Below are 18,385 nucleotides of genomic sequence, written 5' to 3' on the forward strand. Positions count from 1 at the left end.
CTAGTTGTGATGTCACAAATCATGCTCGTAGGTTCACGCCTTAAACTTATACTTGCAGTGAGCACAAAGAAACTTTCCACCCAGTCCAGATAAATGTGAAAACAGCCTTCTAGTGTCAAACTCTGCACATACATCATTCTGCACAGTGACGCTCAAACATCCAAGTGAAAGAACAAGAAGTTAAACATATTTTGACTGGAAGGAGACTTTAAGTAAAAATCGCAATATCACAATATAAAAATACTCATTTACAAGTAAAAGTCTTGCATTTAAAATCTTACTTAAGTAAAAGTACATGAGTATTAGTTGCTAAAGCTACATAAAATATCAAAGGTAAAATGACCCATTATGCGAAATGGCCTTACTCAGTGTTATATTTATTACATACATACAGTAAAAAATATTCACCCCTCTTGGAATTTTAATTTTAAATGCATTAGTAATAGTTTTTTTTTTTTTTTAGTACATATACTTACTATCTTTCAGCTTTTACAAACAAAACATATAATCATAAAATATGATGCATCACTGCAGATGAAACTACTCAATAAAACAGTTAAAATCAGTCAAACTATTTGTTCTACGTCATGATGTTTTTATACTACTGTCACATGTTACTGGTTACAAATGCATATTAGAAATACTATAATATTATCTTCATTTCCAGCAGTAGGCCTCTTTGTCTTCCCCGTCATCCAGCACCACCAACCCTCCATGAGTGGACTTCTCTTAGCATGTGTGAGATTATGTCAGCCCACCTGTTGAGACCACACCTCTACAGCGCACAAAGCCAAATGAGGCTGCAGCACAAGGGTGACACCGTGTGTCCAGCGAATGTGTGGAAGGTCTTTTATGAACCTGCACACCTGAGAAACACTCAGGTCCAAATGGTCTTTTTAAAGCTTTCATGTCAAAGTACATTCAATGTTTGTTTGATGGTGTCTGGAGCACATGGAGCAAGTGAAAGAGGGGAAGTGGACAATATGTAGGCCTGTTTGTCTGGATACTTTCATTGTTGTTTTAGCTGTGAGAACAATCAATATTACTACTAGTTTAGGATTCTAAGACACTGCTATATATCAAACATCAAATATAAAACAAGACATCACACAAAACACACACACAAAAACATCTGACACAACATTTTTTATACCACATAATTTCAGGTACTATGTGTTTATATGCAAAATCTCAAATAAATTGTGCACCGACAGGCAAAAGAAATGCAACAAGCCTTAAATTTATTCTGATTTTCTGCTTTTTTTCCCTTCTTCTGGTAACTGGATGATTTAAAAATGTTTTGTATGTGAAAAGCCAACTCAGTCTGTGTGCATCATCCAGTTTTTATTTTGTATGGTTCACAGTAAAAAGTACGATAGAAAATAAAATGAAACCACATTGATGTCTTCAAGTTTCAACATTGGGAGATAAAACACCAGATTTACTACTTAGAAAAAGAACAATAATAAGAATAATGACAACAATAATATAACAGATGCAGACAATACAGAACAACATAACCTATAACATATAACCATACATATATATGCTGTATTTCTGTAATTTTGCATTCTTGGTCTTATACACACAACTTCTATTGCATGTCTGTCCGTCCTTGAAGAGGGATCCTCTCTTGCTCTTCCTGAGGTTTGTTTCATTTTCCCCCCATTAAAGGTTTTTTAGGGAGTTTTTTCGTATTCAAATCGAGGACAGAGGAAGTTATATTGCTGTACGGATTGTAAAGCCCCCTGAGGCAAATTTTGGGCTATACAAATAAAAATGGACTTGACTTGAATGAATGAAGTTGAGGGTTGTCAAAACGAGTCAAAAGCACAATGAGGGGCAAATAACTCTACTATAATAATAATAACTAAAACCAATTAAAAAATTATATAATTTAGAATTAGCTCTTTGCATCAACTCTCAACCAGAACGCATGGTTAGTTCCTACTGTGTCTTGATGGAGGGCTGATGATGAGACAAACTTTAATTGTTCTGAAATACAGTAAAGGTTAACATTGGTTAGACCAATATATAATTTTACACATTTTATTAGCCTTTTGGACTTCTCACAACATTTATGACTTTAGAGATAGTAAGAGTGGAGGAGGGTTCATCCACGCAGTCTGTTTGTATCTGAAAAGAAAAACAAAGTCGTTAATTCCAACTGTCCATTTTCCCTTCCTGGCTGGGAAAGGCTGGCTTTTTAGTTCTGTTCAATGTCTTTTCCTTCATGCCTTTAGGTCAGGGGTCACTGGGTCTGTGTGTGTGTACTCCTGCACCTACGCAGACAGACTGTTAGACCGACTGAAATGATAATGTTTTTGAAAGAATTTTAGCTTCCTCTTATATTCCTGGGTTTGTCCCCTACAAACCATACAGTAATAATATTACAAAGTTTATCAAAACCAACAACATGCTTTACAAAATGCAACATAAAAAAGAGAGAAAGAGAGAAAGAGTAAACAGTAAAAATTCACATCAGGTAACAAGAGCAGAAGGAAAGGATGCATGTAGCCAATTCCTTCTGACTTGTTCACCTAAAATATTCTGACTGACTGTATCTTTGAAACATTAAATGAGTAAAAAAAAAAAGGAAAATCAACTGTAGGAACATCACAGGTGCCAACATCCAGATCATGACTCTCCTAACCTGATGGAGGGTGAAGTATTCCCATAATCTAGCTAATCACAGCTAATCAGGTTAATGTGTGCAAGTACACTTAGCGACTGATCTGATCTTCATGGCAATAGTCTTGAGGGAGTAGTTCCAGCCCTTCCATGCATGCCAAATGATGTGGGCATTTTCAAATCCGATGGTATTGTGAGGTGCGTACATGCCGTTGGGGTTTGCCATGTGGCAATTATTGTACCAGAATCCACCCAGATAGTGTTGAGCGCAGTTGCTAGTCCACTGGTCCTGGTCTTTGTCATAGGTGGTGAACTTCATGTCATTGTGATTTGTCAAACTGTCCCCTAAAAAACAATGACAGACAAAAACAATGTTACCTGAGGTGAAATGTAGTTGGTCTTTACACCCATCCAGGGCTTCTTATCATTTTGCCAGTTGAGGTTTTAAGTTACCGTTAATGTTTTGATAAGTATCTGAATTTATCTACAATATGTTTGCTTTAAAAAGAAGATTCAGTATAGACGTTCTTTAAAAAAGCTAAAAGTCCTTGGCTGTACACATTTTTTAACCCTTTAACTGACTGAATACTCTTTTTACCATCACAGACTGGATCTTTTACTTAATAAATCTTAGAGATAAACAAGGTTTCTCCAAATAAATGGGCTACACAGGCATACCATTTTAAAAATGAACTCATTCATCTGGGAAACACATTTCTTCCTCCTGAAAGTGTATTCATGTTTTTCATTTATCTGACAACACATAATGTAGCATTGGTTGCATTTTAGAGAACCACATTTTCTCTGAAGTTTGTTCGCAGTGTTACGTTTAGCTGTGTGAGGACACAAGAAAACTTAACAAAAAAAAGATTTAAGGACTCACTGTACCCTGACCCACCCATGATTCATAAATGGGAACCTTTATAACAAAAGTTTTTCATACAAAAAATTCCCGTATTTCTTGCAAATGACGCTCCCATATGCCCGACATTCAACTCTCCAAATTAAGAGCCACACAGTGATTCTCACCTGCGTCTCCTCCATCGAAGCTGCCCAGGTGAAGCTGGTAGCCGCCGTTCTCTGAATCGATTGAGAAGGAGGAGTACCGGGCGGAGGCCTTCCCTCCGTCCAAGTCCTCCATGTCCACACGTAGCTCATTCTTCTTCCTCATAGTCAGCAGGAAGATGTTTTCCAGGCCTGAAAAGACACACTAAGAGGTTAAATTTCACTTCTTGCACTAAGGTCCTGTGTCATTTCCCCTTCTATTTCTTAACCTCTTTTCCCCCAGATTATCTCTCAACAAATCACAGGCGTCACCTTTTTGTTTCACTTCAGCAGATTAAGATGTAAAGGCACGAGCACAGGAATCATGTCTTAAATGTATATTTTCCTCAAGAACCCACCTAGCCAATATTCTCCAGCCACATCCCCAAATCCAGTCTTGTAGTGAGCCCAGGGCCTGAAGAAGCTCTGAGTCCCATCCATTCTCCTCTGAAATACCTGAGAGGAAACAAAAGATAGGTTCAAAGTAAATGTGACGGAGTGCCCTGGTAGACGAATGGTTAGAGCACACGCCACACATCCGCAACGTCCCTGGTCTGAGTGTGGCAAGACCTTGTTTCCTGTTGGCCTCTTAGCCAGTGACTGTAAATAATACAAAAACTGTAACAACAAGAAAGGCAGAAATTGCCCTCACTCCAAAAAAATGTAATAGTGTACATTCATTTAGTAAGACCTCAGATAATTTATGTAATAAAGGCTTTAGCTGCTAAAAGCTCCACTAAGTACTAAGACCACCACCTTTACAGTTACACAGAATTATTTGACTCAGTTTTGGGAAATACAACTTATTTGGTTTCTTGCTTAGTTAGACACAGAGGGGTTATTTTGTCTAAAAAGACTGTAATTGTGGAAGATTTTTGCACAAAAGGAGAACTTTGGATTTTGTCCTGCAACACTTACATTGTAAGCGAATTTGGAGGGAATCTTCTAATGGTCAGTATGAACAGGAGGACTGATTACAGGGAGCAAAATCTGTTTCAATGGCACCTGACCATTGTTTTAAGACAGACTTCAAAAATTGTGAATCTGTTCTTTAGTGCTACATTTACGGTTTCTCATAAGAGTAAATTGTCTTAGATTAAAGGAAGACTCTATAAACCCAAACTGAGAAAGTCAATCAAGCAATCAATCAGACTTTATCTGTATAGCACTTTTCAAACAAATACAATGTAACACAAAGTGCTCTACACAATAAACAATACAACCCCGCCCCCTCCCACACACAAACAATAAATGACTATGTTATAAATAAAGAACTCAATAAAAACAGGAACTGAGGAACTGAGGAAATGCTATCATAACTCTCATGAATTAGCAATGAGGAAACACCATCCATTCTCCTCTGAAATACCTGAGAGGAAACAAAAGATAGGTTCAAAGTAAATGTAACGGACTGGTAGCCGAATGGTTACCGTGCATGTCACACATCCACAACATCCCTGGTCTGAGTGCAGCAAGACCTTGTTTCCTGTTGGCCTCTTAGCCAGTAACTGTAAATAATACAAAAACTGTAACAACAATAAAGGCAGAAAGTACCCCCCCTCCAAAAAAATGTAATAATGTACATTCATCTAGTAAGACCTCAGATAATGTATGTACTATAGGCTTTAGCTGCTAAATGCTCCACAAAGTAGTAAGACCGACACCTTTACAGTTACACAGAATTATTTGACTCAGTTTGGGAAATACACTTATTTGGTTTCTTGCTTAGTTAGATGTGAAAAATCACTATCAGTCTTATATCTGTATGGTATGGAGCTCCAGCTAGACATTCATTAGCTTAGCCTAGCACAAAGAGTGGGAGCTCTGTCCAACAAGAGCTGTCGACCAGCACCTCTGAAGCTCACTAATTGACATGTTATAGTCTTGTCGTCACCATTAGGTTGCCAGGCAACCAATGGTGACCCCAGAGAGTCAATGCTCCTGGTCAAGGAAGAGTTTGAGCACATAAGCCTAAATTGTGTATGGATTAAACAAAAAGATTTAACATACTAATTAGCGAGCTTTAGAGGTGCCAGTAGTCAGATTTTTTGTTACCTGCCGACAAGGCCAACCTAGCTTTTCCCCCTGCTTCAGTATTTTTGCTAAGCTAAGCTAACTGGCTGCTGGCTGTAGCCTCATATTTAACATACAGACATGAGATTGATATCGATCTTCTCATCTAACCTTCAGCAAGAAAGGGACTATTTCTCAAAATGTCAAACTATTCCTTTAATGTTTAAAAAATATATTATTGGTTCAGCTTTAAATTAACATGGCTGTGTGCCAGAGCAGTTTCTGAATCTTTTGGGTCAAATCCAAGTCAAGTCTCAAGTCTTTATAAGCAAATTGCTTATCAACTGCAACTCTTTCAGGTCTAAATGCTGACACAATTCTTTCAAAGCTTTTTTAATAGAAATTTAGAGACCAAGTCCCTTCAGATGTCTAAAAAACTTCTCAACCAAATCCTGGTTGCAATTTGTGCAACACTGACAAAAATGAGACTCAGATATGTTGTCATGTGTTTCTTCACCCAGTCTGATTTATGTTCATGTTTGTGATGATAAAATCTGATGAAATATGAAGTGTACTGACTGTCCATCTCCCTCCGTCAGTGTCCATGTCACAGTAGACATGCAGGGGCGTGGTGGGACCCCCTGGGTAGATGGTGTAAACCCCGCTGGAGCTGGTGTTGTCATGGCGATAGATGTCATCACAGTCAATGGGCAGGTAAAACTGGGAGTCGGAGTGGACTGAAGCCGCAAGAACCAACAGAGCTATGAATAATGTTACCTGGATGAGAAAGGAAAGAGATGAATCATATTTACAAGATCTTCTTCAGTGATTATCTGCACTCTTACTCCCGTAAAATTCAGTGCAAGTTAGATAGCAAATGTTAGGTGGAAATAAAATGTTTTTTATGACAATAAGTGTAGAATATTTGTAGTAATAGTTCATCATCATTCGCAAAATCTGCATTTATATGAATCTCAGTGGGATTTCTTTCCTTCATTGTGAAGGTTATAACTGTTATTTTGAAGTAGTGTGAGTAACATGGTTGTTTAAAGGGATACTCCAGAGACTTAGTGTTACACTTCCACAAAGGTAGGTGAATGAATAATATTAATATTTATTAAATTATTTATCATATGAATAAATTGAGACAAAATCTATTATAAAACCATAAAATTGATAATTCATTTTTTCAACTCAGCCCCAGCCATCCAAATTAGTCAAATCAAGTAGATATCTTTCAAAGTCACTGTCTTTTTAGTACCAAATTCCCTCTTTTTGTTATGATCCTTCCACTGCAGCTGAACAGGGAAACACTGTCCAAGACACAAAGAGGGATTTTTTTTTACTAAAAAGACTGTAATTGTGGAATATTTTTGCACAAACGAGAACTTTGGATTTTGTCCTGCAACACTTACATTGTAAGCGCATTTGGAGGGAATCTTCTAATGGTCAGTGTGAACAGGAGTGATTACAGGGAGCAAAACCTGTTTCAATGTCCATATTGGCATCTGACCATTGTTTTAAGACAGACTTCATAAATTGTGAACCTGTTCTTTAGTGTTACGCACGTCTACGCACAAACAATAAATGACTACATTACAAATAAAGAACTCAATAAAAACAGGAACTGAAGAACTGAGGAAACGCTATCATAGCTCTCATTAATTTGCAATGAGGAAACACCAGAGGTAGGATAAAAATTTAAAAATTCAGAATAGCCAAATAAAATAATAATATAAAATTGAAGTGTGAAAAAAGATAATAAAATACTAAAAGAAAGAAGAAAAAAAAGAGGACGAGATGTATTAAAGTGAGTAAAGCCAGAAATGTACAGTAGGGTATTAAAAGGAAAACAAAGATAAAGATGAAATAGAGATAAAGTGATAATAAAGTAAAGTAGTAATAAAATAGAATAATAAAATACTAAAAGAGAGGAGATGTGCTGAAGTAAAGCCAGAAATAAAAAGTAGGTTATAAAAAGAAGAACGATCATAAATAAATAAATGAAAATAAAAATAAAAATAATCTAGTTCAAGTATATATATCAACAGGCTAAAACATATAAATAGAAGACAGAAAAAAAAAATCTCAAATAAATAAAGTTCAATTAAAAGTCAGGCTAAAAAGAAAGGTCTTAAGTTTGCTTTTAAAAATATCAACATTCTCAGCTGCCCTCAGGTCTTCAGGAAGACTGTTCCAGAGACGTGGACCATTGCAATAACAGGATGCCTCACCATGAGGTTTTTTTGTTCTGACTTTAGGGATAATTAATAGGATAATTAATTTAATGGGGATAAAAATGCTGCAGAGGAGAACTGGAGCATCAGGTGATAATTCTCTGCGACCCCTTTCACATTACATATAGTAATTTGATCCATTGTTACTTTAAAAATATTGATTTAAGCATCTTTCAGGCTATAGAAAGATCCTGAGCATACATGAGATCATACAACAGTTACAACATCTGGGTTTTTCCTTGCTGGTGGAGTCTGAACTCATCCCACTTGATGTTTGCATTACAGCAATGCTGTGTTTATTATTAGTCAAAGCCCTCTGGAGCAGAATGATTTGTTATGTATTTGTAGTAAAGCACTTAAAAAAAAAGCACTGGACAAAGGATAACGTTTTACTTTATTGTGGGCACACACTTTACAACTCCACATACTGCAATAATTCCTGTCTTTTTCTCTTATAAAGTAGTATAACAGTGGTTACACAGTGCCGTTTGTGCCTGGAATACGATTAGCTCTCAGAACACAACATTCCCCCCTTTCTTAAAAAGTGTTACTTCTACATTCAAAGTCGGAGTAACAGAAGAATGTTTTCAAAAGAAATACCTTCTGTAGTGACAACCTGGGTGTTACTTCACCTATAACAATAAGCAGAACTTTTTTTTTTTCTTTGAACACTGTTACAGCAACAGACTATATGTCCCTCTTGTATTCTCCGGTGACATAGTCTTTGATCCAAGGTAGCTGTTTTTTGTTTCTCTGGCTCCTATTCTGTACGCTGTCACTTGGAGCAAGCTCTGTAGGCCTTTGTTCTTCTGCTGGAAGAGTGAAGGTCCCCGGCAGCACAGACAGATGTGAAGCATCCAAAGTCTTCCCATCAGTCAGTGCGTAGCTGTGAGGTCCCTTCTGCTGTGTCACTTTAAGCGGCTCACTGAACTTGGACTTTCCTTTCTTGACACGCTCCGGGTTTCTCATGTGCACAAGGCTTCCCAGGTGCAGTTTAGGGGTCTTGGCATGTCTCTTGTGTATGTTTTCATGTGTAATTGTTTCTTTGCAACTCCATCTCTCACTTCATGATCCTGAGCAGCTGTGAGCTTTGGCTGGATAGAGAGTTTGGTTCTCATCTTTCTTCCATACATGAGCTGGAAGGGTGATGTCCCTGTGGTCGCACATGGTGAGGCTCTGTAGACTTGAAGGAACTCAGTGACATGAGCTTTCCGCTGAGCTTTCTTTCTCTGTGCAGTAAGAATGCTTTCTTTTAACACCCTATTTAGCCTCTCTACAGTCCCATTTCCTTCTGGGTGGTAGACTGTAGTCCTTATGTGTTGGATATCTCATTCTTCCAGGAAAGAGGAGAGTTTTTGAGGACAGCTGTGGGCCATTATTTGTCACCACAACCATGGGATTTGCATTTTGGCTAAACACAGATCTAATGAAGCTAATCGCTGTAGCAGTAGTGCACTGTGGAGCGAAACACACTTCTGGCCACTGGCCACTGAATGGTAGTCCACCATGGTAATAGCAAACTTGCAGTCAGCAGGACCAGTCTTGAGTGGACCAACAATGTCTAGTGCAAGCTTTTGCCAGGGTCCATCAGGCAAAGGGACTGGTGTCATCGATGCAGGGGTGGTTCTTGTTGTCTTATCATTCAGCTGACAGGACACACAGATGGCAATGACAGATGTACCAGTGCATCCATCTTAGACTATCAATAAAAGTCTCTGAGTCTCTGTTTTGTACGGACAATGCCTTGGTGGTTCTCATGTGCTAGGTGGACCATGTGGAAAAGTAGCCTTTCTGGCACCACTATTCTATGACTCCCTTTCAGAATAAGTGACTCGTGCATGGAAAGTTCATTCCTAACCTGGTAGTGAGGCATCATGTTTGCAGGTAGGCCTTTGGATGATGCAGGCCACCCTTTAGTCATGTAGATGTGCAGCTTGCGTGGCTCTGAGCAGGAAGAGCGGACATCTGTGAAGTCAAGCGTGGGAATGGCAGTCAGAAGCAGCAACAGTCTCTGGTTCCATGTCTGGGGAGCAGTCTTGTTCATATGGCAGTGGCAAATGGGAAAAGCAGTCTGCTGCATGGTTCTGAGCACCGGGCCAGAAAACAATATCATAGTTGAAGCAAAGTAGCCTGGCAGACCTGCGTGCTATTCGCAGCTCTACCCATGTCTTTTATAGACAGGAGTGTGGTTACTTATTACATACTTACTTATGATGTGGCCCAGGTAAGTCAGCTTATCCTGGTAGACTTTGCATTTTTCTGTATTCAGACATAGTCCAGCTTTCTGTAGCCTGTAGAGTGCAGCTTTCAGGCGTGTTACATGATCAGCACGGCAACATATGTAGACAATGACGTCATCGAGATACACTTGGACTCCAGGTAGATTTTGCAACACCATGGACATCATCTTCTGAAATCTTGAGGGCTCTGATGCTACCACATAGCAAACTCACTTGTATCAGAAGAGCCCCTCATTGGTTATGAAGGCAGACAGATCTCTGCTGTCCTCATGCTGAGGAACCTGATAGTAAGCATTTGCAAGGTCAATGGTTGAACACATGGTTGTTCCTCTGAGTTCTGAAAAGAGCTCTTCCATGTGTGGAATAGGGTAGCAATCAGTCACTATGGCCTTGTTGGACTCCCTGAAGTCTTTATACACCTGTATTCTCGCTGAGTTCTTATGTTGAGTCACAGCGACTGGCGACACCCAGGGAGACATGTCAATCCTCTCGATAATGTCGGCGTCTAGTAAGCGTTTTAACTCTGCAGAAACAGTATCTCTGATAATGAGGGCAACCACCTCAATTTCTGAGAAGTTTCTCATCATCTCTCACTTTGACTGTATGCACAAAGTTTTTCATACAACCCACGGTAAGTAGAGGTGGAGCTGTAGTGGCAGGTGGAGGTATAGTGTGGTAGTAGCAGTGTTCTGATTTGAGTTTCACTTTCCCACAATGGCCATTTCCAGAGCCTGAATTGAAGTCCAACCTCAGCAGTAGTGAACCTGACATCACAATGTAAAAGGAGGCTGAGGCAGAACATCCATCATGAAGCGCACCTTGTACTGAAATCCCCTGTCTTGAGTACGTCACTAGAGGAATCTCTCTTTGTTTCAGGGGTATGTCACTGAAACATACTCATAAACATGAGCAGGCAGCAATGAAACTGAAGATCAAGTATCAACTATCATCTTGAATGGCTGCATATTAGGGGATGTGCCTAATTCTACAATTCACAATATTTTCCTCTCTATTGGGATAACATCTTTCGGAAATAGCACAGTCAGCACAGGGAGTGACCTCATGTTTTTGACCTGTACGGCACACTTTTGTAAAGTGCCCAGTCTTTCCACATGATTTGCATATTTTGTTTGTAGCAGGCAATTTGTGGAATTTGCTAGGTGCTTATCTGAGTCACATCTGTAACATTTACATGTATGTTCAGACTTTGTTTCATCTTTTCTTTGGTTACCTGCGCTGTTGGCAGCGTTTTCATCTCCTGCCCTGCCACTTCACTGTTTGAGAGTGCACTGGCATAGCGTGCAGCCGATTCCACTTGATTGGCAATCTGAATGGTCGTATCCAGCGAAGGCTTTCTCTGCAATTTGGTCTCGTAGCATATCTTGCACTGCATTTCCGAATTCACGCAATGTCACCATCTCACATAGCATGGAGATGTATTGTGCAATAGTTTCATCATGTTTCTGTGCTCATTGGTGAAATTGATGTCCCTCAGCAATGTCAGTTACCTTCTGTGCAAAATGTGCTCGCTGGGCAGCCCTAGCATGATCATAGGTGGTACCTGTTTCTTACCTTGAATGGCAGCTGGATTTGCAAAATCACAACATCACAAGGTCATGCAGGAATCCATCTTTGTGTCTTTAAGTTACACGTCCATCAGCATCCTATGAGGATTCTTGCGTGATCTCATGATCTTGCAAATACAGCTGCCTTGCAAGGTAAGACTGTGATAAACTGTAATCGACAGATGTTTCATCCAATCACCTGCCAAATATTTTTTGAAAGTGCCTGCTCTTTTCCAAACAGTGTCCAAGGACAACTTCTCTTCACCATCCGGCGTGTCAGGTTAACTTGTTTTAGTCAAGGTAGAGAAAATCCTCTGTGCTTCAGTTCCAACGCTGTGCGGCAGTACAGCTTACTTTCAGGTATCGTGCCACTTGGCTCCTTCCACATCAATCACAACTAGGTAGTTTTTGAACATTTTCAGCCATGTTTCAAATGGCATTGCAAGTTCTCCCGGACTGTATGGAAGTGGGAGGCAAAGGAGTAGTAGCCACAGCCATCCTCATTGCCAATTTTGTTATGTATTTGTAGTAAAGCACTTAAAGAAGCACCGGATAGAGGATAACGTTCCATGTTATTGTGTGGACACGCACTTTACAACTCCACACACTGCAATACTTCCTGTCTTTTTCTCTTATCAAGTAGTATAACAGCAGTTACACAGTGCCACCTATTGGCCTGGAATAGGGTCAGAACACAACACAGAAGTTGTTCAGTCAGGTTTGGTTCAATTAGACACATTTTAAAACAGTCATAAAACATTATAATATGAAAAATTGAATCAATTTCACGGACAACTCTAATATTTTATTCAAATTCATACTTTCTATTTGTTTACAGTAGGACTGAAGTCTGCAGATAAAACTGTCTGTTAATATGTAACTACCAACAACCCTCAATAATGTTAATAATCAACATTATAATACATTATAATAGTGAGAGAGTATTTTTTAGTTATCTTTATGGATGAGTTCATTTGACATTTTTATCGATTAATATTCCTACAATATGAAGATGAAATGGTTTGGCTCAGCTGTTAGACTTTAACTCTCTACATAGACTTTGATCTATAAGTAAGACAAACAGGCTTTAACTCTCTGCATAGGCTTTGATCTATAAATAAGACAAACTTTTGACTTTTGACTTAAAAATTCATAAAACACAAGTCATTTTTTAATATGGAATTATGACATTTGCTCTCATTTTGCTGCAGTTATATTTTTAGATTATGTTTACCATAGTTCTGGTTGTCTAAATTTTGCTCCTACAGACTACACTGTTTCTAGTACTAATACTATTAAAACTACTGTTAACAGCATTACTAACACTACTAATGCCAATTCTAATAACATGATGCTTTCTTGAGTATCATCAGCACATTATGTCACCATTCTATTACGTTTTAAAATTATTTTTAAGAGAACAAATTAAACCGATATGATCTTGACTTTATCAAGAAAACGGAGACAGCATCTGGATCGTAGCGATTTGTTTTAGTGTCTTCTGTCAGTGTCAAACCTACCTGCATCATTATCATGGAGAAGAAGGTTCACCGCTCAGTTGGACTCTGTCAGGTCAGTCTGTTGAAATAAATCTTGGCGCGAGCAGCTTTAAATAGTCTGTGCGGGGCGTGTCTGTCAGAGCTTGTGACTTACAATAGGGGGGCTAATGCTGATAAAGGCTCACAGTGTATTAAAAGTTTTTTTTAATTATTAATCACAGCTACCATTGAAGTGTTTGGGAATGTGGAGGTTTTAAAAAGTTGTTCTACGAATACACACAAATGACCTGTGGTGTTTTTTTGGGCTGATTCTGAAATCTAAATATTTTTAAATTTAGAATTATAATATAAAAAGAAAGAGGAGGAAAAAGTATAGAAAAATGAAAGAAATAAACTTAAAATGTATTCACAGTCGTATTCTTGGTTATTTAGACAATTATGGAGGGACAGAAAATGTACAGAAAACATAATTAAACTGTTAAATAATATGGAAAAAGTGATTTAATCAAAAATAATGACAAAACCTTTTTGGTGGCTTCAGTCAAAAATTTCTAGGGTTGCACTTGTGGACATGACCTCAGTGTTTGAAGTCCTTTGAATTCCTTATCTTGTTATTCACTAAAAGTAAAACAAGCATGAAAAATGCTTATCAAGCGTCCACCCACAAGACGAAATTCAATACAAAGCTCCTGCAGACCTTGAACTTTCCATGTGTGGAAAGCCCCGTAATGACATCACAACTTCCGGTCCAGACAGTAGTAAAAATCTGTAGCAATACTGGAAAACTTACCTACTTTCCTGATTGTTTTAGTTTTATTTGTCCCTTTCCTATAATGTGATTTGGTAACTTCAGTTTTTCCATTATCCTTATTACCATTTTCTGGTCACGTCTAAATGACTGATATTTATATATTTTTAATCAAGACAAGGCAGGTTTATTTTTATAGCACCTCTAAACAACAGGGCAATTCAACCTGCTTGACAGCACATAAAAGACAAGATGTTAAAGTCCCCGCCACCCAAAAATGTGTTTTGCTTTGGGTTCCTTCAGTCGGATGTTTGAGCTTTACAGAGTTTGACACTAGAGCGCTGTTTTCACGTTCATCTGTTGAAAGAGGAAAGTTTCTCTGAGCTTAAATATGAGTTTAAGCAGGTACTTACAAGTATGATTTGTGAAGTCACAACTAGTTTTGAGCCAATCCTGGTCGAGTACGCAACTTGCATGTGTATTATGTGGTAGTTTGATATATTGTATTTGTAAATTTTTTACTGTGAAATTCAATAAGGATCTTTGAGCTAGAAGGGTGTCCTGCTCTCTCCCTTTTTCCTCTCCTCTGATCTCCCTACCAGAGCAACAGAGTCAGTAGCTGCTTGACATTAACAGCACAGTTATTGATGGCTCATCTGGAACACAGAGAGGAAATCAAACCCAGGGACTCACCGAGGGCCTTCTGAATGACGAAGCAAGAAAAGGTCAAAGAAAAAGTTGATTCTTTCTTCCGTTCTCATATATCTGTCTGTCTTTTTCTGTCTCTCTGAGTCTTTCTTTCCTTTTATCTCAGTCTCTCTGTCAGGCTTCTGGAGGTGTATTAGTTCCAAGGGAAAAAGAGAAGAGGAAAGAGAGAGAGGGAGCTGTAACGGCTGATTTTCTGCCAGGTTTTGTTCCTGTCGACATATAATCCATGTTAATAAATGGCTCTTGAGGTCATCACAATGTAGCCACAGGCAAAGTAGGAGAGATAGAGAGGCAGGCAGAAAATGGGTTTCTGTGTGAGTGTGAGAGAGAAAGAACTCTGAACAGAGTGTACGCAGAGACGCTATGTGGCCAAAAGTATGTGGACACCCGAACATTTAACCCATATATGATTGTTTAACATCTCATTCCATAATCATGGACATTAAACTGCTGCTATAACAGTCTCCACGCTTATGAGAAGGTTTGGAGCCTGGCTGCAGGGATTTGTTCCTATTCAGCCACAACAGTGTTTGAGAGATCCCAAACATGTTGGATGGGGTTGACGTTAGGGCTCCGTGCAGGTCAGTCGAGTTCTTTCACACCAAACTGAAAGCAATTTCTTTATTGCTCTCACTTTGTGCCCGGGAGTATTGTCGTATTGAAACAGGAAAGGATTTTCTCCAAATCACTGCAGCAAAGTTGAAAGCACATTTTTAAACCTTTCAAATATAATTATATGCTGTTGCATTAACATTTCCCTTCCACTGCAGGAAATAAACAACCCATTACCTTAAAGGATAGGTTCATTTTTCAAGTCTATCTTAAAACAATATAATAGTTGAAAGAGGTTTTGCATGCTGTAATCATTCCTCTTGTCCATACTGGCCATCATTCCTAATGCAATTTCAAAGTAAGTAATGGGGGACAAATACATTCCCACATGGTGTAGCCAAAAGCAGAGGGGACAGGAAATTGTGTGGGAAGAGTTGTAAGTATGCTATCAACGGCAGTCCCCAAAATTCTAAATTATACAGCTTCTTATCAAACATCATAGTGTCAGCAACTTCTGTCACGGTCTGTGCACCGCAATCAACCAGCATCTCTTCTTCTCTGCTTCTCGTATCATTTTGCCGTGAAGTCATAAAACAAGAATTTAAACAAATAATATTTCGAGAATGAGCAGTCAGTCCCTCCCCCTCTCTCAAACTGGCTGGACATTGAAGAACATTGGAGAAAAAGCGGCGGGTCAATTCACGACCGAAAGCGAAAAGGGAATGTATCTTGCTTGTTTCACATAGACTTGAATGGGAAATGGAATCCAGCCTGCACAATGAGGCTGAACAGGTAAAAGGCCAGTCACTGGTCAATAGTAATAGAAGAGAGCGGGTGACAGCTCGCTGTAAGGCTGCAGGTTTTAGTTGTTGATTTCCGCTTCAATCTTAAGCTTTTGTCTCCCCCTTCTGGCAGTGAGAGTAATTAAAATAACACCGTCAACACACACTTACGTCATAGGCCGTAGCCTACTCCATCGCTACTGTTGCGGCTGTAAAACAGTGGATAAATTGTTTTGAGTGTCACACAACCCCCGCGAAATGACTTGATCCATTCTGTCCGATAACATTTGGAAAGTCTAGAAGAGCCACACGATTAAATTCTTTTATCTCCATTCAAGTTAGCAGAGGGCTAACAGGAAGTTAGCCTGTTCAGGCGGCGGAAGTCTCTCTGCCCATGCTCTATGGGCAGAGCATGGGCAGTATGTATTCATCTGGCCAGCACAGCAATGTCAAACCCGATTAAAAACTCTTGTATACTGTGAAATACAGAGATTTATCTGGTGTTGATAGGCTTAATCGGGGCCTTTCTAGCGTTTTTTTGGGCCCTATGCAAAATCTCAGGTTCAGTTAGTTTTGGATCCGTTCTTAGTTCTGAGGCCAGTTTAGAGTTCTGAGTGCAACTGGTAATAAAAGCAAAGGGATTGCGGGGCTTGCAACACAGTCCTACCACACTGGTGTCACCACATAAGGGCATAAAGGAAAGGTGTCTTCCTCCAGGTAGATGAAGTACAAATGGTGGCTCACCATCTCCTTCGTCAAGGAGAGAATCCAGAATCCAAGGTCCAAGGCATGATATCTTTGGAGTGTCTAAAAAACTGAGCCTGTATAACAACAGGGCTATTATTTTAGGTCAAGTCTCTATTATCTATGTCCATAGTAAATCAACACATCATTAGACTCCCAATATGACATTATAACATAATAGCAATTAAATTAGTTCAATAGTTTTAACTGTGCAGTATCTTATTTTATGAATTGTGTTTCTCCTCTTTTTAACTTCAATCATGAATTATGATTACACATTTTGGAAATATTGTATTTTTAACCATAGACTGAGGTACAGTACACAGTATTAATTTCTTACACACATCATGTTTTTATAATAGAAGTAACATCTAAGTTCTTTCACTTCTATATTAGAAGAATATTATAATATAAGAATAATTATATCTCCTTATGCACAAATAAAATTGTTTATCACACTAGCAGTATGAAACTAGAAGTGTTATGCTGCTACACACATTAACACCATTATGACACTCTGCATAAGTACCCAATTAGCAAAATAAAATAAATGAGCTACATTTTACATCTCAGGTTATTTATCCACAGAAATTTCCCTTTAACTTAAGGTCAACACTGTAATATCTCACAGCAGTTAAATGTAATAGGAATATATTGTGTTGGACCTCTGTTTTGGTAGGGACATGCACATGACAATTGTTGGTGTGTATCCCCCCCTAGCCCCCCCCCCAACCGCCAGAAGCTACCCTGAGGACTGGTTAACCTTTAGGCAACAAAGAAACATCTGCATCAGTATGACTAGGAAGGCTAAATCAAATTATTATCAGTCAGCTCTCTCTGCCTGTGATAGTTCCACTAAATTTTGGAACACTATAGCATATCTCAAGAATTCATCACGGTCACACCATAGTTGGAGCTTTTAATCACCATTTTCTCTCCTCTGGTCTTTTATTTAATAGTACGTCTGCAGATTCAATGGTAGACGATTACCATATCTGTCGAGCAGAGGGAGTCCCCAATGCCTCAGCTTCTTCTGACTGCAAATTTTCTTTTAGTTTGGCAAGCAGTGCAGAAGTTACAAAGCTCTGCTTAGGTTAAAAGCATGCAAAAACACTGGTGCAGATCTTGACCCATATCTTCTTCATCTTAATGCCCCCTTAATCTGTCCACATTTAGCACATATTTTTAACCAAACCTTTTTAATGATTCCAGCTTTGTGGAAAAGCACCTTAGTAATACCCTTACACAAAAGTAGTGATGTCTCCGATCTCAACAACTACCACTCAGTATCTAAACTTCCTCTCTGAGCAAAAATCCTAGAATCATTGGTCAATTTACAACTATGCACTTTTATGGATTCACTAAACTTACTATAGCCACAAAAGTCTGGTTTTCACAAACACAACACAAGCACGATTACAGGTGCAGTGTCAGTCATTGATAACATCATCTCCTCCCTAGATTAAAAAACAATTTTGTGCTGCTCTCTGCATTGAACTCTCAAAAGCACTTGATACCGTTGATCATAAAATCCTACTTTTTATAAACTACAGTCTATAGGTTTAGATGAAGCCACATGTAATTGGTTCTACTCTGGTGGAACTGGTTCAACTCACATTTAA

At 38.8% G+C, this 18,385-nt stretch overlaps 1 protein-coding gene across 1 annotated transcript; it reads right to left on the minus strand.

The window, feature by feature from the left end:
* Positions 1-1,230: 1,230 nt before the first annotated feature.
* LOC122972671 (microfibril-associated glycoprotein 4-like) lies at positions 1,231-13,376 on the minus strand. The gene is made up of 5 exons (XM_044339919.1): positions 13,251-13,376; positions 6,268-6,465; positions 4,035-4,131; positions 3,661-3,828; positions 1,231-2,976 (listed from the first exon to the last, which is right to left on the minus strand). The coding sequence occupies exons 1-5, from the start codon at positions 13,263-13,265 to the stop codon at positions 2,705-2,707; spliced, it is 750 nt and encodes a 249-aa protein (XP_044195854.1). The 5' UTR covers positions 13,266-13,376; the 3' UTR covers positions 1,231-2,704.
* Between the last annotated feature and the right edge of the window lie 5,009 nt (positions 13,377-18,385).

This window comes from Thunnus albacares, chromosome 3 (assembly GCF_914725855.1).
Source record: "Thunnus albacares chromosome 3, fThuAlb1.1, whole genome shotgun sequence".
Lineage (NCBI taxonomy): Eukaryota > Metazoa > Chordata > Actinopteri > Scombriformes > Scombridae > Thunnus > Thunnus albacares.

Bases quoted from the DNA above. Each gene is read 5' to 3' on its own strand.
- LOC122972671 (XM_044339919.1), bottom strand. The intron at 4,132-6,267 runs GTCAGTACACTT...GTTTCCTCTCAG, and splicing joins CTGACGGAGGGAGATGGACA to GTATTTCAGAGGAGAATGGA. The intron at 2,977-3,660 runs GTGAGAATCACT...ATTGTTTTTTAG, and splicing joins CTTCGATGGAGGAGACGCAG to GGGACAGTTTGACAAATCAC.